Source organism: Glycine soja, chromosome 12 (genome assembly GCF_004193775.1).
Source record: "Glycine soja cultivar W05 chromosome 12, ASM419377v2, whole genome shotgun sequence".
In the NCBI taxonomy this organism is placed as follows: Eukaryota; Viridiplantae; Streptophyta; class Magnoliopsida; order Fabales; family Fabaceae; genus Glycine; species Glycine soja.
In genome coordinates, this window is record NC_041013.1 from 17,313,315 (window position 1) to 17,334,096 (window position 20,782).

At 34.9% G+C, this 20,782-nt stretch overlaps 3 protein-coding genes across 3 annotated transcripts; all 3 read left to right on the top strand.

Annotated features, from left to right (window-relative positions):
* Positions 1 to 10,034: 10,034 nt before the first annotated feature.
* Positions 10,035 to 10,880, top strand: LOC114378826. The gene has a single exon (XM_028337430.1). The coding sequence runs from the start codon at positions 10,035 to 10,037 to the stop codon at positions 10,878 to 10,880; it is 846 nt and encodes a 281-aa protein (XP_028193231.1).
* A 99-nt stretch (positions 10,881 to 10,979) lies between these two features.
* Positions 10,980 to 12,518, top strand: LOC114378827. The gene has a single exon (XM_028337431.1). The coding sequence runs from the start codon at positions 10,980 to 10,982 to the stop codon at positions 12,516 to 12,518; it is 1,539 nt and encodes a 512-aa protein (XP_028193232.1).
* Positions 12,519 to 13,297: 779 nt separating this feature from the next.
* LOC114378828 lies at positions 13,298 to 20,743 on the top strand. Its single transcript, XM_028337432.1, has 5 exons — positions 13,298 to 13,635; positions 19,874 to 20,086; positions 20,189 to 20,238; positions 20,367 to 20,448; positions 20,546 to 20,743. The coding sequence occupies exons 1-5, from the start codon at positions 13,351 to 13,353 to the stop codon at positions 20,741 to 20,743; spliced, it is 828 nt and encodes a 275-aa protein (XP_028193233.1). The 5' UTR covers positions 13,298 to 13,350.
* Positions 20,744 to 20,782: the final 39 nt, after the last annotated feature.

The window sequence follows — 20,782 nt, forward strand, 5'->3', positions numbered from 1 at the left end:
AAGTGTATAAATAGTAATGTGCTTAACAACAAACAATTAAATATTGTTATATGATTAGGGATATTATTAGAAGAACTTCAATCTCGGTAATTTGAAGACGCGACTTTCTTAATGTGGACTTGGCTCCATAATTTGGAGAAGGACTTTACATTACATTTTAGTCAATGGTCTAGTAACTTGAGACATCATTTTTTGCAGCAGTAGGGGTTTCATTAGGGAGTAGGGATCAATATATGTATACTTTGCTTCCCATATTTTGGTTCCCAATCAGACTTATGATGTCTGACTGAGGAACCATTTTTATGGTGACTAACTCTGTAATCAGTACCTCTGGTACTTCCAGGTTATATATATATAATTTATCTTTGCTGATAAAAAAAAAGAAGACTAATAAAGCAGAAATTTGAAACTGCAGTGAACAAAGCTTCTTATTGTGGGTTTGAATTAATTTCGTTACATTTTTTCAGAGGAAGTTATATCAATTGGAAGAGTTACTCAAGAAGTTTTTGAACGTATTGCTGCCACAAGCATAAGGACTGAACAAGCTTTTGAATCTATTGCTGCCACAACCACAAGGTACTTTTTGTTTATTAAATATACTTTGTGCGTTTAGAAATGATTAAAAATATAAAATTTTCTTATGGGTTGTTATTGGTTGGTAACTTTGTGTATCTTAGTTTTTTTTGTTGATTGGTAAGTTGGTATTAAATGCATGCGTGTCAATTTTGATTGATGCTTTGCCAAGTGATTCAGCAATATTACTGCCAATACAGTAAGATGTGGACTGAATGGTTACCATGGGGTTGATTCAGCAATCTTACTGGCAATACAGTAAGTTGGTATTAAATGCACCCATGTCAATCTTGATTGATGCCCTTTCACCTCACCAAACTCAACACTTTTTCCTTTTGTGCTCTTTTCATTTATGTCTACTTTTTTCATCAAATCTTGTATGGTGATTTGGAGGTTTCTCAACTCCTGTGCATCACAATGAAGTGTTTCTAAAATCTTGCTTTGGTTGCCTATTTCTCCATTCTTTGTGAAAGGAAAAATCTAATTATTTCATATTTCTCCATTAGGGGTACAAATAATTTGAAATGTAGAAGAAACTAAAGGCCTTCTCTTTTAGTAGTGATTAAGTCAAATTGAATACATATATTATAAGTGGAAAAATTCTTGCTTAAAGTATTTAGCCCACTTCCATATACTTAATACTTGAATTTTAAGACTATTAGTTACTCCATACACTTCATTGATAAAAATGTCTGTAAATAAACCTCTAAAATGAATAGAAGTTCTTTGAAGTATCAAGCACACCAAAATATACTATACCTCTTCCTTTCTTTTTTGTTAGTTTTTCCCTCACTCTCTGACAGACTCCACATGCTCCTAGAGAGAGGCCCAAGCCAAATACCCACCCACGTTATTGTGTCTGCATACAAGTGCTATCAAATGACCACGGCATATCTGCCTCATCTCTGACCCACGCATTCACACACCTCACTTCCCTCCTTTTTCTTTATGTTCTTGGCAAAAAGTTTGTCTCCTTTTTCTCCGCTTCCCTAACACCTTAGACCCTTCACCTTTATAACGAACATTATTGAGACATGACAAAGGCTCGACAATACAACACATCCTTTTACATCTATTTATGCCACTTGACCCGATGGGTATATAGGTGAGTTCGACATTAATTATGAGAACTGGATTTTTTTTCTATCTTTCCTTCTCATGGATTATGTTTGCCAAATGAAAATTTTCCTCTGCAAGGGTTTTACTTTCTTATTTTTTCAATGTGCTGCGTAAGGTTGCATATTTATCTTCTTATTAATTAGAAGCAAATAACAAATGCAACCTATAAAAAACTGCATTTTTATTCATTTACTCCACCCTCCCCCATCATTTCCACTATCATTTCCCTTTTTTTTTTTCATACCAAGAATATTTGTGATAGTAGAACTAAGATCCTTTTAAAAGATACATATATATTATCACTTTGTTTTTTTCCCCCATCAAATTAATTTTTTCTTCCTAACATTCAAAAGTAGAAAGTATTGTTGAAAGAAATGTACAAGATTAGTTATATCATTTAATTTGAAACATCCACGAAATCTCGATAGTAAGATTTGTTAGGCCGAATTGATAACGAACAATATATACATATGGAATTAAAGAAAAAAAAATGTTATTATATAGTTTGTAATAACTACTGATGGTGACTCTAGAAAACACATATACAACTAACTTTGCCAATTATTTGTTTATTTTGAAATAGTAGCTCAAGCCTCAAAGTGTATTGGTAAGTCAAGAAGTGAAGAACCCCTGAAGCTATTTTTTTAAATAAAAATTTCCTTGGTTATTTGTGCTCTAACCAGATCACTGAAAGTAAATATTATTTTCAGCATTGATTCAGCAAATGATTTGCAGTTAAAAGTTAAACATACATGTTATAGAATAAAAAATAGTTTCACCCTTAATAATAACTATTTAACTAAAAAAAATATGGCGAATCTTAGTAAGTTTCTTTTTGCTGATTATCTAGAAACCACATTCCTAACAACGTAGGGTAGACAACTCTGACTCCACCTTCTCCCGTTGCGAAAGGTTAGTGATGTGAGGCCGTTAGCTTCTTTTATTGAAACAAATATCAAATTTTAAAATAATATAATACTACTTGAAAATTTAATGTGAACAATATAAATACATGTACATTTTTCTTTAACTGGAACTGGTTTCACACAACCCTTGATAAGTCCAGAACTGGTTTCTTATGTATTTTAACAACTCTTCTCTGTGTCTTGCACTCAGATTTTGACACCCCAAATTCCACCCTTTTTTTCTTACGTAATGTAATTAAAAAAATAATCATACATTTTTTTATGATTAAAAATAATTGTAGGTGAATCATTTTTCATTTTAAATACATCATCAATATTTTTTTGCTATCACATTATAAATTTTATTATATTTATATTTTTTTATTTCTTTTTTATTTTCTCTCTAAGTGTAGGATAATATATGGAGTATTTATGAAACATTTTCTTAAAAAAAAAAGTTTTCACTGCGAGTTTTTTATTCTTCCGACCCAATTTTTTCAACACTTGCCTTGCCATCTTCATATATATAGACCCCATAACTCCTCTCTCACACACTCTTTAGGCTCCTTTATAGCTGTTTTGTTCCCTCTGCAAGAGAAAAAAGAAAAAAATTAAACATAAAAAATAAAAATATTCCTCTGGTCAGTTTAAAGAAAGAAAAACATCTCTTCTTGGGTCACTCAAATTTTTCTCTCTTCTCTGTGCATCATCACTTTGGAATTGCTTGGTTTCCACTTCTTTTTGTTCCTTCTGCTTCTGCAGGAGATTGACACACACTCACACACTTATATATATTCTCTCTTCCTCTATTATGTGAAAGCCCAACATCATCCAGTTTTATGCAATTTTTCTGCTTTTGTATCTCTTTCCTCCATTCAAGGTCATGGACATTCTCTTCTGTTTTCACATGCATACACCTGTAATACATGTAATGTAACACACATAAGCATGATGAAATTTGCATGACCAAGTCTAAAGCAAGTTCTAGTCAATGCACTAGTGTTATCAAATTGTCATCCTCATTAGCATCTTCTCTGCCCAGAAGGCCAATTTCTACTTATATTTCAAATTATTTGTACCCCTAAAAGAGAAGGTCTTTAGTTTCTTCTACATTCTTTGTGAAAGGAAAAATCTAATTATGTCATATTTCTCCATTCCTGTTCAGCGAGTCTATGCTAATTGCTAAACATATATATTTCCAATGAGTGTTTTTTTTGTTGTCAAGCCAATAAGTACTTGGTTTGTATTCCATGGACCGTCCTTACCTATGGCCTAAATAAAGCTATTTTTACAAATTGTGTTGCTTTGCTGCTGCTTGAAGATAACCTTGAGGTCTTTCCACCAAGGAGAGTCTAAACTGCAGTTCCTATGAGAAATCAAATCCCTCCAACCACCATATCTACACAATAGAATTGTGGCCCACAACTGATTCTGATTATTTGCCAACTCCCACCCCCATTTAGCAAGCAAAGCCTCGTTGAATTTAATCAAATCTTTGATCACTAACCCACCTTTACTCTTAGGTAGGCAGACTATGTCCCACCTCACCCAAGGAATCTTAATGGAGTCTTGGAGGCTGCCCCATCAAAAATTCCTTTGTATAGATGTAATCTTTTGCACCACAAGCTTAGGAATCTTGAAGAAGGATAGCAAATAAATGGGTAAGGCTGTTAAGATTGAATTAATGAGGGTTATTCTACCCCCCATTGATAGATTTCTTTGCTTCCATTTTGTAAGTTTAGCCTCGCATTTGCTAATAATGGGCTGCCACACAGACCTATTTTTAGAGCTGACCCCTACAGGAATTCCAAGGTAAGAGAATGGAATATCCATTTAACTACAATTGAGAGAAGATGCTGCCTCCCTACACCAGTCCTCGGATTTGCCCAAACACCCAAATTTTCTCTTATTGTAGTTTATCTTAAGACCAGAGACCAATTCAAAGCTTTTCAGGATACACTTTAGAATTTTCCCCGTATCTTCTCCATATGCAATGGCCACCTTCACGATTTGAAATCAAATAAAGATTGGTTGGTGGTGCTTTCTCTTGTGTCCAGCAATTTCTTTGGAAGAACATGAAAATTTTAGATTTTAAAATATATAATATTTAAGTGATTTTTTTTTTGCTTTTTTTATATTTACAAAAAAATTATTTATTGATTGAAATTCAAAGTGAGGTCTATTTAATAACCTTCTCATGTGTAGAGATATTCATTTTAGTAGACATGTTTGTCACATGTGTTTCTAGTTGATTAATTTATAATATGTAATTTCTATTTTTTAATGTGTTGATTAATAACAATGAAATTTTTTTTTATAGTTTTTAATTTTAATATACTTACAACAAGCAATATTAATATCATTAGAAACCCTCAATGAAAGACTGATTGAATTTTTTCGAAAAATATCATTTTTGTAGATATTTATTACAATTAATATATTTTTTCTATGATCAATTAATGTTGTATGATTATGTTAAGAAAAAAAAATACTTATGTTACAAAATATAACAATTAGTATGTTTTTCTCTCGCAAGTACAAGATACTGCTAATAAACACCTTAAGCAACTCTTGTAACAAAATTACTAATGAAATATGAATTGTCTATTAAAGAATAAAAGATTAATTATTTTATTTTAAATAATATTTAATTTTAATAGTTTTCATATAATTAATTGTTATTTATATTTACATATTATTCAAAATATTATTATAAATTTTAAATATCATAAATTAATTAAATCATACAAGTGAAGGAAATTTACTATTTTGGCTTTTGATTTGTAATAAATATTTCATTTTTCTCTTCGGTCTCTAATGAATTTTTGGTTTACGCTGAGTCGTTACTAAAATAACAATTTTATATTTTATTTTTGATATTTTGTTTTAGTCTCTCATAAATTAGTTAATTTGTATTTACTCCATAATAAAATAATAATTTTTTTTACTGTCGACTAATAACAAATAATTTTTTTTATTAAGGAGTAAATACAAAATTTACTAATTTATTAGGAACTAAGAATAAGTGTTAAGGGTCAAAATAAAATTATTTTTTTTCATTAAGAACTCAACGCAAAATACAAATTTATTAAAGAGTAAACGCAAAATCAGATATTTATCAGGAATCAAAAATATATTTAAGCCTACTATTTTTACTCACAATCATTTAAAAATAGCTCTCCCACTAGATATATTCCTTACAACATTTTTAATATTATTTAAAATTATTTATTTCCCAATTATTAATAATTTAAATAATTGAAACAAAATATAAAATTTCAATTTGAAAATTTTTAGTTATTGAGGGGCATAAACAACGTAATCCTTAATGATTTTCTTTATTATTGTTATTTATATATTAAAATTTATTTTGGTGAATAGCTCTACTTTACTATTTTCCTTTTCTTTAAATATTTAACGAGAAATTTATATAAACAGGAAATAATGTAAACAGTGACTATGGTCTATTCTTGTCTGCTTACATGAGTTGAAATCTCACTATATTCTTAGTTGTCATGGACTCATCGCGAAGATGGGATAATGCAGTGTGTTTTAGCATAAATGATAGGAGGTTTGCACTGCAAACTTTTAGTTTCTAGTTAATTATTTTCTTGGTGCAAATTATGTCTTCGTAGCATACTAGTCCACTAGAAATCATTAGAGGACGAGTCTTGAGAAAGCCACATGCTGAGATGGTTACCTTGTATTGAATTTGGAGTTTCTTTCTTACCTTATTCCTCCAACTTGCTGCAGCAATCACTCCTAAGCATTCTTTTTCTTCATTCCATTCTTTACATTTTCAAGTATGAATCTCTCAGCTTTACATCCAGTGAGGATCACTGCACCATTGCCTACAGAATCAACCAACCAAGTGGAGTCATTCCCTTCTTATCTCCTGTTCTGCAACCATAACAGCATGAACCACAATAGTCATCTGTGAGGAATTTATAGCCACAGACTCTACTTTGAAGCCCATTTTCTCACATCCTTGTATGAGAATTTGGTTCAGAAAGCTTTCATTGTTGCACTTTTCTGTTACACCAATCCTTCTTTGTATGATGCAATCAAATTTTATAATCTCTACAGGCTGATATTACTAATCAAGGAAAAATAGACATTCCTTGGTTTCTAATTTCATTCATTTGTTAGAGTTTTTTCCCAATATCTAAGGGGGTGTTTGTTCCAAGGTTTCTAATTACATTCCTTGGATTCTTATTTTTGGTGGCATTACTATGAGCAAGAACTCCATTCTCTGGTATTTTAGGAAAAAAAAACCATTTGCTTAGTGTACCGTCCAGATATGTCTTGACTAACCATGATGTGGCCCTTTATGAAGCTCCATCTGTGTTCAGAGATTCAAGGACTGTGTACCATGGCACTCGGATATAACTCAGTCAATCCTGATGTGCCCCCCTATCAGGCTCCATTGCCTCTGTTGAGTGAACAGCTTGGGCCTTTGCATCATCTGGATATAGAATCCAACATGTTGTACTCAACCTCAACCCATCCCGTTGCACATTCACTTCTCTACCCCTCCAGCCTGATAAATGTTTCTGCCCTATTAAAAAAACAATTGACCTCTAATTCCATATGAACAATAGGTTGATTTTCAACAATATCCCTAAGTCAATCAAACCAATACCTCCCACCAATTGATATCAGGACTGGTCACAATTTAAGATCCCATTAAATTTTCCATCAATATACCACCAGTTTAACCCCATCACATGGAACCTTCACCCTTTAGACTCAGGCTAGGCTAGTCCAAGCTCCCTTTCTGGGCTAATATGGTCAATGAGAGTTGTATGCATCATTATCAATTCCTGAATACAGATGCAGAGCATTTCACCCCAAAACTGGTATAGTAGGATAGTAGATAGTGGAATAACCACTATTATGAAATTTATACATATAAATTAAGTAATTTATATTACATTATATGCTTAATCATATTAAAAATTTACACAAATAGTTTCTTTTAATTTTTTTTTTGTCAGCAAACATAGATATGATATATTAATAATGAGTACCAGTGGTACTGAAGTTACAAATTTTAGGGACCAGCTGGTTCCTATGATTATTAGTAGGAACAAAGCCAGCACCATAGCACCCTGCTACCTAACCCATGCTACAAAAGTCCAGCCCCCACACTCCCAAGCTAAGTACAGAAACCTAGTGTTACATTGGAAGAACATTGATTAAAGTGAAGTGTAAAATCTTTCTCGTTGGACTTGAGCCATGACCAAAGTAAAAGCAGAGCATCATCCAAATGCTAGCTGTAATTTGTAGATGCCAAGATATGATGTTGTGATATCAGATTCAATAAAGGAAAGCAAAATCTAAGTACATGTCAAATGAAACAGGGCAAGGGCATAGAGATTCCATCCAAATGCTAGGACAATAATTTCTACAATACAAATCAGATCATATTGGAACATTTCCATTTCAAAATTTACACTAATTGTTTTTTTGGAGCCATTTCTTAATTATATATTCCTGTCTTGCAATGATGATTTCAGCTTTATATAGCTAGAAAGAATATGATGTAGTGAAGACCTTCTTCCATCATTTGAGCTTTATATATGACTGTTGGAACTCTGTCTTCACTGCTTTCTTTAGTAAATGCCTTGCAATTTAATTCTGTATCATATCAAGTTGATTGCCACAAATTATTTTCTACATATTACACAAATGTTTGTCATAGAAGCGGTTGATTGACCAAAGTGTTATTATTTTTCAGGCTGAATCAGGCACCAAAGAATCACCAAAGAACTCCTTTCATTATTTGCAGGTGTGTTTATTGTTTCTAGTAATAGTTTAAAATATGTTTTTGAAATTCCACAAATCACAAACATGTATGATGCCTGAAAGCATGTATTCGTTTAATGCCTTCATATTCATGCCGTGTAATTGTTCTTTTGAGCTGTCTAGTATGATGTTTATTATGTATTTTTGTGCCAATATCATACAATTACGAGAGTACCATAGGTACTATAGGAACAAGTATAAATTAACCCCAATTGTGGTTGAATTTGAGGATGGTATTGTGGACCAGCTACACCCCATAACTTAATTACATGTATGTTGCACCTCTTGGAAGAGGTGTCAGCATTTACCCTTCCTTTGTTGTTTTTTTTGCAAGGCAAAAAGCAAATATATTATGTATAAAATTCAGTACTAGGTGTACTGAAATATTCTACAATAAATCTCTTCATCTCCGCCTTTTTATGTCCTTACCCGACCACCCCCAGAACATGTATTGCAAGGTGTTCAAATTTCTCGAGTCCCGTTGCATGCACACCATGTCATTGACCGCTGGAAGATGGCTAATGGAGTTGTCGTTCATGAGACAACCTGGTGTTGACCTCCACATGCAACTGCTACATATGGATGGTGTAGTCCCTGGTATAGTCCTTCTCTGCACATTTTAACAAAGACCAAGTGTGGAACAAGGTATCATCGATAACCTTTTCAGGATCAAACGGCTGGTTCTTGCAAATCATAGCATTTCTATGATGCCAGACGAAGAAGGATAGAGCTAACCACAAAAATTTCCATCTGTTGTTTATACTAGCTTTGTTGTTCCATTGAGTGAATTGCAAAAAGTGGTTCTTTGGGTCTGTGGAAAAAGGACCCACTCTATTAACCCATCTCAAAGGCTCCCACCAAAGTCTCCTTGTCATTGTAGAGTTGCAAATAACATGTATGTGACCAGAATGAATCTCATCTACAAAGTCAGCTGCCATTTGTATTTCTTAGTCAAAAAAGTCCCTTCTCCAAGATAACTTCCATTCCCATCTGCCGTCCACAAATTCTCCCATAGAATTAATTAGAAAATTCTGCTGTTTACTTATTACATATAATTGGGGATACTTTCGTTGGATATTACAGTTGTCCTGCAGCCATAAATCGTTCCGCAAACTAATATTGGACCCCGTACCCACCCTCGACTTTAAATTATCATTAAAGCAGTTATTGTGTTGCTGCTGAAAGATACTCTTTAAATCCTGCCACCATTAGGAAGTGAAATTTCTTCTACCACCAGAAATCAACTACTTTGACATAGATTATTTTTCCCAAATTCAGCTGATTTGATTTTATAAATGTTTAAAAAATGATGTTGAATTTCAATTGCACCACTTTCGTCATTAAATTTCGATGTTGTCGTTTGTGCAGTTTTTCTTCATTTTTTCTTATAAGCATTGGTAATAGAGGCCAACAAACTGAAAAATGCCGAATCCCTTGAAACAACCATGCACCATTTTTCTTGTTAGCATTGCTGGTCCAACTAACTGCAATTGCTAATGTGTTTTCCACTGCAGCGTTTTGTACAAAAGGTGCAGTTCTGGTGTGTTTTCTACTGCAATTGGTGCTCTATGCTTGTGATGCATGTCAAGTAACCCCTAAGCCACTAACGTTTGACATAGAAGGTGTAACATGGATCGAAGTTGGATGAACGCATCACGTATAACTGAAGAGTACGAGAATGGTGTTGAAGAGTTTTTGCTGTTTGCTCAAAGTAAAGCGCAACCTATGTGGGGAAAATTTTTTTGTCCATGTGTGAAGTGTGGAAATGGGAGGCGCCAAACAATTGATGACATAAGAACTCATCTTATTTGTGAGGGAATAATTCGTAGCTACACAAAGTGGATATGGCATGGGGAATCCCTCGATACAGCTGACATGTCACAGGCTGACGATGTTACTACAGACAGCGGAAATCCTATAGAAGAAATGATTCGTGATCTTGGGCAAGAGGGGTTTGAAGAGGCACATGCAGCGTTGTATGACAACATAGAAGTTGATTCAAAAATGTCTTTGTATTCCGGCTGCATATCTTTCACAAAATTGTCAGCTGTGTTAGCTCTGGTTAACTTGAAGGCTCGATTTGGGTGGAGTGACAAGAGTTTTAGTGAGTTGCTGATGTTGTTGACAAACATGCTTCCTGCTGATAACATCTTGCCAAAGAATCACTACCAAGCAAAGAAGATTTTATGTCCAGTTGGGATGCAGTACGAAAAAATTCATGCATGTTGTAATGACTGCATTTTGTACAGAGATGATTTTGCTGAACTAGATTACTGTCCTGTGTGTGGGGTTTCTCGGTACAGACCGACCAACGGAGATTCTACTATACTAGTCTCAGACGCCGACCGCCGTCCAGCAAAGGTGTGTTGGTATCTCCCAATAATACCAAGGTTTAAACGGTTGTTTGCTAATGGGGAAGATGCAAAGAACCTTATATGGCATGCAAATACTAGAAAATCAGATGGATTGATGTGACATCCTGCAGATAGCCCGCAATGGAAGGCAATTGATCGTCTGTATCCTGAATTTGGGGCCGAGCCTAGAAATTTAAGGCTTGGTCTTGCAACGGACGGAATGAACCCATTTGGAACCTTAACTACTAACCATAGCTCGTGGCCCGTTTTGCTGTTCATTTATAATCTCCCTCCGTGGTTGTGCATGAAGCGAAAGTATGTTATGCTGAGTATGATGATAGCTAGTCCAAGACAACCAGGTAATGATATTGACGTATATCTAAGACCGTTAATTGACGATTTGCGGAAATTGTGGGATGAAGGGGTTGATGTATGGGACGCAAATTTGCAGCATGCTTTCAAGTTGCGTGCAATGGTTTTTTGTACCATCAATGACTTTCCAGCCTACGGAAATTTAAGTGGATATAGTGTCAAAGGACATCACGCATGTCCTATATGTGAGCAGAATACTAGTTTCCGCCAACTTAAACATGGAAAGAAGACTGTGTATACTAGGCATCGAAGATTTCTCAAACAGTATCATCTGTATCAACGCTTGAAGAAGGCATTCGATGGAAGTCAAGAACATGAAACCGCGCCAAATCCATTAACTGGTGATGAAGTATATCAGCGGGTCAAGGATGTCGTAAATATGTTCGGCAAGTCCCAAAAAAAACCATCATCCACTTCAAACATGTGGAAAAAGAAGTCTATTTTCTTTGATCTTCCGTACTGGTCCGATCATCATGTTAGGCATTGTATAGACGTCATGCATGTCGAGAAAAATGTTTGTGATTCTTTAATTGGGACCCTCCTAAACATTAAAGGCAAGACAAAGGATGGTTTCAAGTGTCGTCAAGACTTGGTTGACATGGGTATACGTCAAGTGTTGCATCCTATCTCAAAAGGTAACAAGACATATCTGCCCCCAGCCTGTTACACAATGTCAACAGCTGAAAACAGAAGTTTTTGTGAATGCTTGTGTAATATCAAAGTCCCACAAGGCTACTCTTCAAACATCAAGAGTCTTGTGTCTGTGAATGAGCTTAAGTTGGTTGGCTTGAAATCACATGATTGTCATGTGTTAATGCAACAACTTTTGCCTGTTGCAATCCGCGGAACATTGCCTGAGAAGGTCCGTGTTGCAATCAGTTGCTTGTGTTTCATTTTTAATGCTATATGTGCCAAGGTCATTGACCCTAAACAGTTGGATGCTTTGGAAGATGAGGTTGTCGTTGTCCTTTGTCAAATGGAGATGTTTTTCCCTCCTTCATTTTTTGACATTATGGTACACTTAGTTGTTCATCTGGTAAGGGAAATAAGGTGTTGTGGTCCTACGTATTTTAGATGGATTTATCCAGTTGAGCGGTACATGAAGGTCTTAAAGGGTTATACGAAGAATCGACATCGACCAGAGGCCTCAATAGTGGAAAGATACGTTGCTGAAGAATGCATTGAGTTTACCTCACAGTACATTGACTCATTGAAACCTGTCGGTGTTCTTGCATCCCGGCATGACCAGCCAATAGCCGGCAAGGGTACTCGTGGATACAATGTTGTGACAATGACTAGACATGACGTGTCACAAGCACATTTGTATATATTAAACAACACAACAGAGGTGTTTCCGTACATAGAGGCTCACAAAAAACATGTTTGAGATAGTCACCCCAAAATGAACATGATGAGGGTATTGCAAGAGCACAACAAAACTTTCATAAATTGGTTTAGACAAACAATACTTGCTGATAAAAGTGTTTCCAGACGACTCACATTGTTAGCCATTGGTCCAAATTTGAATGTCCCTACATGGAAGGGGTATGACATTAACAATTATTCATTCTACACAAAGTCCCAAGATGATAAAAGTTCGGTACAAAACAGTGGGGTCTGTGTTGATGCTGATTCGGAGCACTTTTCCAGTACATCGGATAACAACCCCATTCGAGCATCCATGTCTTACTTTGGTGTCATTCAAGAAATTTGGGAGGTTGATTATACATCATTTAGAGTGCCTGTTTTTAAGTGTCAGTGGGTGAACGGGACAACGGGTGTGTTTCAAGATCCATTGGGATTTACTTTGGTAGACCTTAGTAAGGTGGCATATATAGACGAACCTTTCATTATGGCAGCACAAGCCAGACAAGTTTTCTATGTACAAGATCCATGTAATTCAAGTTTGTCTGTGGCTCTGCAAGGAAGACCAAGTGGAATGAATTACCATAATGATGAGTCAACCCTTGACATTGGTCAAATGTCTAGTTTTTCAAAACAATTGCCTTCAATGAATGAAGCTGATGAAGTGGATGATGGACATGCAAATCGTGTAGATCATGATGAAGGTCTATGGGAAAACATCCCTACAGGCTGAGTGCGAAAGTAATGCTTTGTTTAATGTGTAAATATAATGATTATGTTAGTATTACGCCTTTGCTTTTGTTAATGTCTAAATGTAATCGTTAATATTAATTGTGTATTTTATTTACAGGATCATGGCCACAGATCCGACGTCTCCTCCACAGTCCGATGGTCAATCAGAGGCGACTTCCAAGAGGAGTAGAACAACGACACGGCTGAGAACATTGACATTAAGAACCGTGGATCAGCCCAGACCGGCTGTTTATGTGGATCCCGCTACCGGGAGAGCATCCGGACCGATGCGTGAAAAGTTCCACAGCTACCTAGGCGTAGTGGCGCGAGAAAAGGTTCCCATTATCCACAATAATTGGAAAGACGTACCTGAAACGCTAAAGGAGATTGTGTGGAATGACATTCTAGTAAGTCCTTCATACCAATTACAATATTTGAATTAAGAATCAATTTTTCTGTTAAAAACATAATTGACTATAACAAATAGTTGTCCTTTATAATCTCTACATGTGTTTCATGCCCTTTATTTTAAATGACTTGTCCTTTATTTGAATAGTTAATCACTATCCTAGACTCCTATATTTGTAAAGAACAGCACAAGGGCAGTTTTTATTTTAAACATGAATATTAGTTAGTTAGATGAGGTTGAGAACAAATATTGTCAGATCAAAGTTAGAGACCAGAACAAATCATGTGTATAGTAAGTTCACAAATTTAAATTGATAACTTAAACAAATGAAAATTGGCATGGGTTTTGTGTTAGGGAGCAGGGGTAGTATTTTTATCCTTAAATACTTAATAGGGTAACGCATATTATTTTTTATGCTAATGTAACCATAAGTTTGATTTTTATGTTATACTATTTTTGTATGGAATAAATTGATTTGTATCACTGTAAACATCCCAAATTTCCTAAAACTATGACAATTGCTGCCTACCCACTTGCACCGCCAAATAAAGCATTGCTTTCCAATCCACATAATCCAGTGGCCCTCCAAATATTATGATTAATAGGAACTTCTTTTCTTTTTTGTTTTTTACAAACACTTAGAATTATACAAACTCAGTTAACACTTAATAGCATTTTTATCACCCATCTATTGTCTATAAAGCTTTTGCGATTCCAATGAGAGAATTGCATAAAATGATTTTTAGGTTCAATGGGGAAAGGGCCCACTCTATTGACCCATCTCAAAGCCTCCCACCATAAATTCCTAGTCATTCTGCATGAGAACATGATGTGGCCAATATCTTCCTCTTCACTATCACATAACGGGCACCTATACGAAGGCAAAGTGATGTGTCTCTTTCTCAAGTTAGCCTTAGTAGGCAATCTGTTTCTGAAAATTCTCCAACAGAAGGCAATTGCTCTTGGGGGGATTTTCAGATTCCAAATAATCTTAAAAGCTCTGTCGTCATTAACAGATCTGCCATCATTCTTGAGGATATTGTAGGCTGACTTTGTGGAATAGGCTCCACTAGGATCAACCTTCCAAATAAGGGAGTCCATACTGGTTGGGCAAATCTGGACAGCATCAATCTCAGCATCAATTTCTCCTTCATTGCATCCTCCATTCCCATTTATTATCAACAAGAATTCCCATTAGGCTGATAGAAGAATCCTGCTGGTAGCTCACTTGATACAAAGTAGGGTATTTTTCTTGAAGAGTTAAATCATCCTCTCTCCATTTATCCTTCCAGAACCTGATTTTTGCCCCATTACCCAACTTCCAACACAAATTATTGGACAGCCTATTAGTGTGCTGCTGCTGGAAAATAGATTTTAAGTCCTTCCACCACTTAGAGAAAGCTGTGGAGTTTCTCCCATGAATCAGAGCATTCCAGCCACCATACTTGGACATTACAATTCTGGGCCAAAAGTGATTCTGATTAGTCGCCAATTCCCAGCCCCATTTGCCCAGCAAGGCCTCATTAAATTTCTTCAAATATTTTTTTTTTATCAGCAAAGATAAAATATATATATTAAAGAGTACCAGAGGTACTAGATAAGGTACAAATTACAGATCAGATTAGATTCCAGGTAGACCTAATTCTGACCATGGATAGAGTGTGGATACAGGAATGGTTATAATACACATATCAAGGTATTCTTAAAAATCCTGCACTAAGATTGGTAGACCAGTGATTATGGTACTATCATGCAAGTACCCTTTGCACTATTAAAATCTTACTTTCAAACCTCTTAGCCTCTTATGTTTCAAAAATTAACTTTGTTTCTGCTCCCACATAATTTAATTTTAAGCTTGGCAAAAGTTACTTGTATCTTGAATTCATTAGTCTGCTTCAAGTAAATTATGCCAATCTGCTTCAGTAATTTAAGGATATGTTTTTGTTATCTGAGTCAAGGAAGCTAAAGTTTGCAAAACAAAAGTTTACTTCAGATCTTCTCTGGCTTCAAATGGTATAAGAGAACTTAGAGAACAAACATGAAATTAATCAAATAACAATTATTGAAAGGGCCTTCCTAAAATATTTCCCAAACAAGACTTCTTTGGCCTCTTCGAAGACATTATTTGGGTCAGCAAAGAAACAAATCCTTGTTTTATTATTTCTACTTTCTATACAATATTTCTAAGGTCATTGATATTGTCTGAGAACACAAACTTCAAATTTTCAGGTGTCTCTACCTGCAATAGAAACATACAACATATTCATGTATACAACTCTAGTGTCTTATCTAAGCTTGAGTCCACACCACATCATGGAGTTGCTTGCTGATTGATTTAACAGTTACTTGGTCATCCTCACCATATAGAATCCAGAAAGATTAGTCAAACCTAACTTCTGGTATATGAAATTTAGTATTGAACAGAATGTTAGAAACTAAAATCTTCATAGGGTGCACAAGTTTATCAGTCTTATTTACAATTTTCAGCCCTGTATTTACTGTTCCAATAGAACTTAAATCTTGCAGTTGCTGGGGTGGGGTAGGACAATTTTTAGCATGCTAAAAATTCATGTCTAGCAGTTTGTGCTGGGGACATCACAAATTCGTCTGCAGAATCCTTGGAAGCAGCATCTTTGTACGAGCAGGCAGCAATTATTTCCTTGTTTATTGTGCCATGCACAATGTCAACAACTTTAACATAAAAGAGATGAAGAGGTAAGTTACAATTGCAAGTCTTAAGTTATTTCCTTGTTTAAATCACACCAAGCTTAATATTGTTAGGCTTCTTCCTTGTGTCAACTTGTCAAAAGGTGCCCTCTTAGGAACAAAGAGGATAGGCTTACAGGCATAAGTGTCCCTCACCTGAGAAGTGCTTCACAGGCAAATGCTCTTCCAGTCATTGGAGTCAATCTTGTAGAAAGCATAATACTCCTCCTTTGTGATCTCCTCAGGCTCTGTCATCCAAATGGCCTTATGCTTGTTCACCAACGAGCATTCATGTGACACTTCCTTGCTGAGGAAAAAAAAATGTGACACTTCCTTAATCTTCTTTAAATTACTTTCTTCCTTCTCCTTCTCTTCGTCAACATCCTCCACCTAAGTACATTAAAAAATTAGATATTGAAGTCAAATTGTAATTCAAAAAATACCAAAAAAAATAAATAAACGTTTTGAAGTACTTCTTTAGATGGTATTCCTTATGGTTCAAGTAGCAATAACGATGACAATTGTATGCATGTTTTGTTTGATATTGATTTCATTTTTTGCATAAAACAAAGAGGGGAACGAACAACAATTTGAAAGTTGTACATTCAGGAACTAAAGAATTCAAAATAGCTAGTAATAAGAGGGATTTGTTTTTGGGATTTTCTGAGCACCAAGAGCGGCTACGCAAGAAGCTTGCACTTGAGGAGGGAAGGATGTTTGCAGATAATGAACAACTTTCTTAACTACTTGTCCTTCAGACTTTCCTGGTTCTTCTTGTTAATATGTACATCACAATAGTATAAGCTATGGCGTAAAAACATGGTCTATATTGACTTCTAAGCTTGTTAGGGGTCAAAAAGACCATGTCCATAAGCCATAGCCTTATACTATTTATATTTACATATTACCAAAAGAAACAGTCAAATCTGAACGGCAAATAGTTAAGAAAGTTGTTCATTAGCTGCCAATATGCTTCCCTCCTCAAGTGCAAGCTTCTAGCGTACCCGCTATTGGTGCTCAGAAAATCCGAAAAATAAATCCCTCTTATTACTAGCTATTTTGAATTCTTTAGTTCCTGAATGTACAACCTTCAAATTGTTGCTCGTTCCCGTATTTGTTTTTTGCAAAAAAGAAAATTAATCTGAAACAATTCAGGCTGAATTGTTATCGTTATTATTACTCGAACCATAAGGAATAACAGCTAAACAAGTAATTTAAAATGTAACTTTTAAATTATGTGGTATTTTTTTAATTACAATTTTACTTCAATATCTAATTTTGTTAATCTACTTAGGTCGTTTTTTAAATATAAATATGAATTTAAAGGTGATCTACTGATAATATAAAGTACTTGCTAATCACAAATTATGATACCTATCATTTTAAATTTTAACTTAATTTTATAAATATTAATAAATTTATAATAAGACAATTTTTAACATGTGCTGCAGTGATTCCTTTGACTTCACTATAATCTCCCTGACATAATTAAGAATTAGAATTAGACCTGGGCTGCAGTGATTCATTTGACTTCACTATAATCTCCCTTCTCAAGCCTTTGATTGTCTATGTTAACTTCTTTGCCTCTGATACTGTATAACTCTTCAACATGCCATTGCAGCAATTATTTTACCAGGCACATACATTTTTAATTACAATTCCTTTAATTTGTATAAGGATACAAAAATAAAACACGTGTAGCTGAATGGAAAATAAAAAATGAAGGAAGCATGAGACTGTCAAAATATTATGTTTATACATAATATGTTTATATATGATAGCATGAGACTGTCAAAATAAGTAAAGGAAGCATGTACTTTAATGTATTATTTTTTTAAATCATTAGGCCTTAGTCTTAGCTTGTTTTCATTTGGCTTTATGGCTACTGCATAAGGAATGAGACACAGTCATATGAGTTCTTTGTCTGATTTGACAGTAGAGGATATGAACATATATATGGGTGCTTTATTGTGATATTATTCAATATATCAGTTTTTTTAATGTTCTGCCACTGCTATATCTAGTAGTATCTATTTTCATATCTAGGATGCCTTGAGGGTGTATTCTGATTTGGGGTTCAGCCGCAACTTGATGGACTTCATGGTTACCACTAAGGAGCCTGAATTTCTTAGAGATGTTGATGGACGGAACATAGTTCTAATTCAGCTGAACAAGTATCTGGTAGCTCCAGCAGGTTTGGGAGTGGAAGATATTCCACATTTTAGGTCAGAGTGAGACTACTTCGAAACAGGATGGGGTTTCTGCTTCGAATTCGAAGAATTTTAATTCTGTTGCTACTAAGCTTATCTGGTTTGAAGTTAATTGCTGAGACATTTGATTGGAGTCATGATGTCTAGGCTTGTGAACTTTCCTTGCTTGCAAAATGTGTAGATTTGTTGTTAGTGCATTATTTGTGGATTTCAGATTCATTTTTAGGAAGTTTTTGGATTGAAGGGCACATTGCTTCTTGGTTGAATAACCTGTTTGTACATAGCTGAAATAAAATTTTCAATACTAGCACTACTGGTCCTTTTTTTTGCAATTCTATTACCAGCTTTGGTTTTTTGATGTGTCAATTTCTTGGCTTATTTTACCTAAGATTTTGAATTAATTTAAGACATGTTTCTTCGGAGATAATTAGGCACCAAACGTAAATACCTCTTACAGCATACATTCAGACCTTTTTTGTCGCCTTGTGAGAGATAAATACCTCTTCATATTTTATTAAATTTGTAATAAAAGGTAGGTATTCTTCTATTTTAAACACTTTGACTATATTTGTTTCTTCTTCTATCACATCATATAGTTTATTATATTTATATTTTTTAACCATGTATCTCAATATTTAATTAGATGTTAGGTGTTAAATAGGTGGTATGATGTCCACAAATTAATTATAATGCATAGTTGGTAATTTGTGATAACAACATCAGCATAAAGGTAATTTGTGATTGAACCATGAAATTCTAGCACCCAAATTTTGGAAAACAGCAAATAGTATCTGCATAGTTGGAAGATGAATTCACTAATCACCTGCACCGACTTTTCTTTTGTTTTATTAGTGAATAATCTGCGTATGCCATAAGTTTTGATTATTACTCTGTTGTTTTAACTACTGTGCAGAAAACATGAGAAATCAATGTTTTAGTAATGATTTCAAATTACTTAAGAATTATCAATGTACATGGATTATCAATAACATCATTGATAAAAACTCAAATTGTGCGAAGGCTGAAGCATGTTCTTAACAAACCATGAAAAGAAGTTTTTCTAGGAATTCATACTTTAAGGCAATAACTGTTATTAGTGAGTGTCACAATATTTTTTTTCATTTATTATTTGTTCAATTTGGATATTAAATTTGATGGCTGTGACTGCATGGTAAACTTACATTATATGCTGATTGGATGCTTTTGCTTTACTTGGGGTATTATGGCAGAACATTGTCATTAAATTGTTGATTGCTAGTATTGTATAATGATATACATTTGGCTGCCTTTTTCCACAAATTTTGACACCTGGTTATGTAGGCAAAGTTTGATATCGCAGAAGCTACGAAGGTGAAGACGAAGGTTATGTCAACAGTAGCGACGAGATGGCGGCAATTTAAGTCCACATTGACTAGCAAATTTGTGTTTGCTAAGACTGAAGGTCAACAAACACAGGATGTTGTGACAAAATATGGACTAGATCCTGAAGCGTGGAAACAATTTGAAGAAACCCGCCTGACACCTAACTGGGAGGTTAGTTGAATCTGTTTATGGTAACTTCAAATGAATATTTTTTTGCCAATTTGATTATTTTAATTTCAAAAAATCTCCGCAATTATGTATGTCACATTACAGGGTATTAGGAAACGAGCACAATCAATTCAAAAACCAACGACTGCCCTCACGTACTTTCACGTGGGGATATGATTTGCTTGAGAAGAAATTGTTAGACCAGAAACGAAAAAGGATACAAGAGGAAGCATTGTTGAGTGAAAATCCAGCAAGTGTTGATGAACCCCATCCCAATAAAAAGGCATGTTAAGTGGAAGGTTGCTCGGACCAGGGCTGTTGGCAATATGACATCTGACTCTGCACAGGAAATTGCAGATAAAATAGTAAGTTCACCAATATGTTGCAATGTTCATATGTTTAAGTATTTTGTAATGAAAATGACTGCACGTTGTGTATTTTTGTGTCACTTGTTTTGTGTAGGACTCCTTAGAAGAGCAGGTAACGCAGGGTTTGTTTGTACCCCATGGTCGGCAAGACATACTGAACACTGCCATTGGACGACCTGACCATAGGGGTCGCGTTCGGGCAGCAGGCTCAGGTGTCACTATTACTCAGTACTACGGAAGGGCATCAAGGACATGCAGCAGCTCGTCCACGTCCATCAGCCACAACAACTAGATGAAGTTGTTGCAAGGCTTAGGGAAGACATGACTGGCC

Bases quoted from the DNA above. Each gene is read 5' to 3' on its own strand.
- LOC114378827 (XM_028337431.1), top strand. From the start codon at position 10,980: ATGAACCCATTTGGAACCTTAACTACTAACCATAGCTCGTGGCCCGTT.
- LOC114378828 (XM_028337432.1), top strand. From the start codon at position 13,351: ATGGCCACAGATCCGACGTCTCCTCCACAGTCCGATGGTCAATCAGAG. The intron at 13,636-19,873 runs GTAAGTCCTTCA...CTGGTTATGTAG, and splicing joins TTGTGTGGAATGACATTCTA to GCAAAGTTTGATATCGCAGA. The intron at 20,239-20,366 runs GTACTTTCACGT...CCCAATAAAAAG, and splicing joins AAACCAACGACTGCCCTCAC to GCATGTTAAGTGGAAGGTTG.
- LOC114378826 (XM_028337430.1), top strand. From the start codon at position 10,035: ATGGATCGAAGTTGGATGAACGCATCACGTATAACTGAAGAGTACGAG.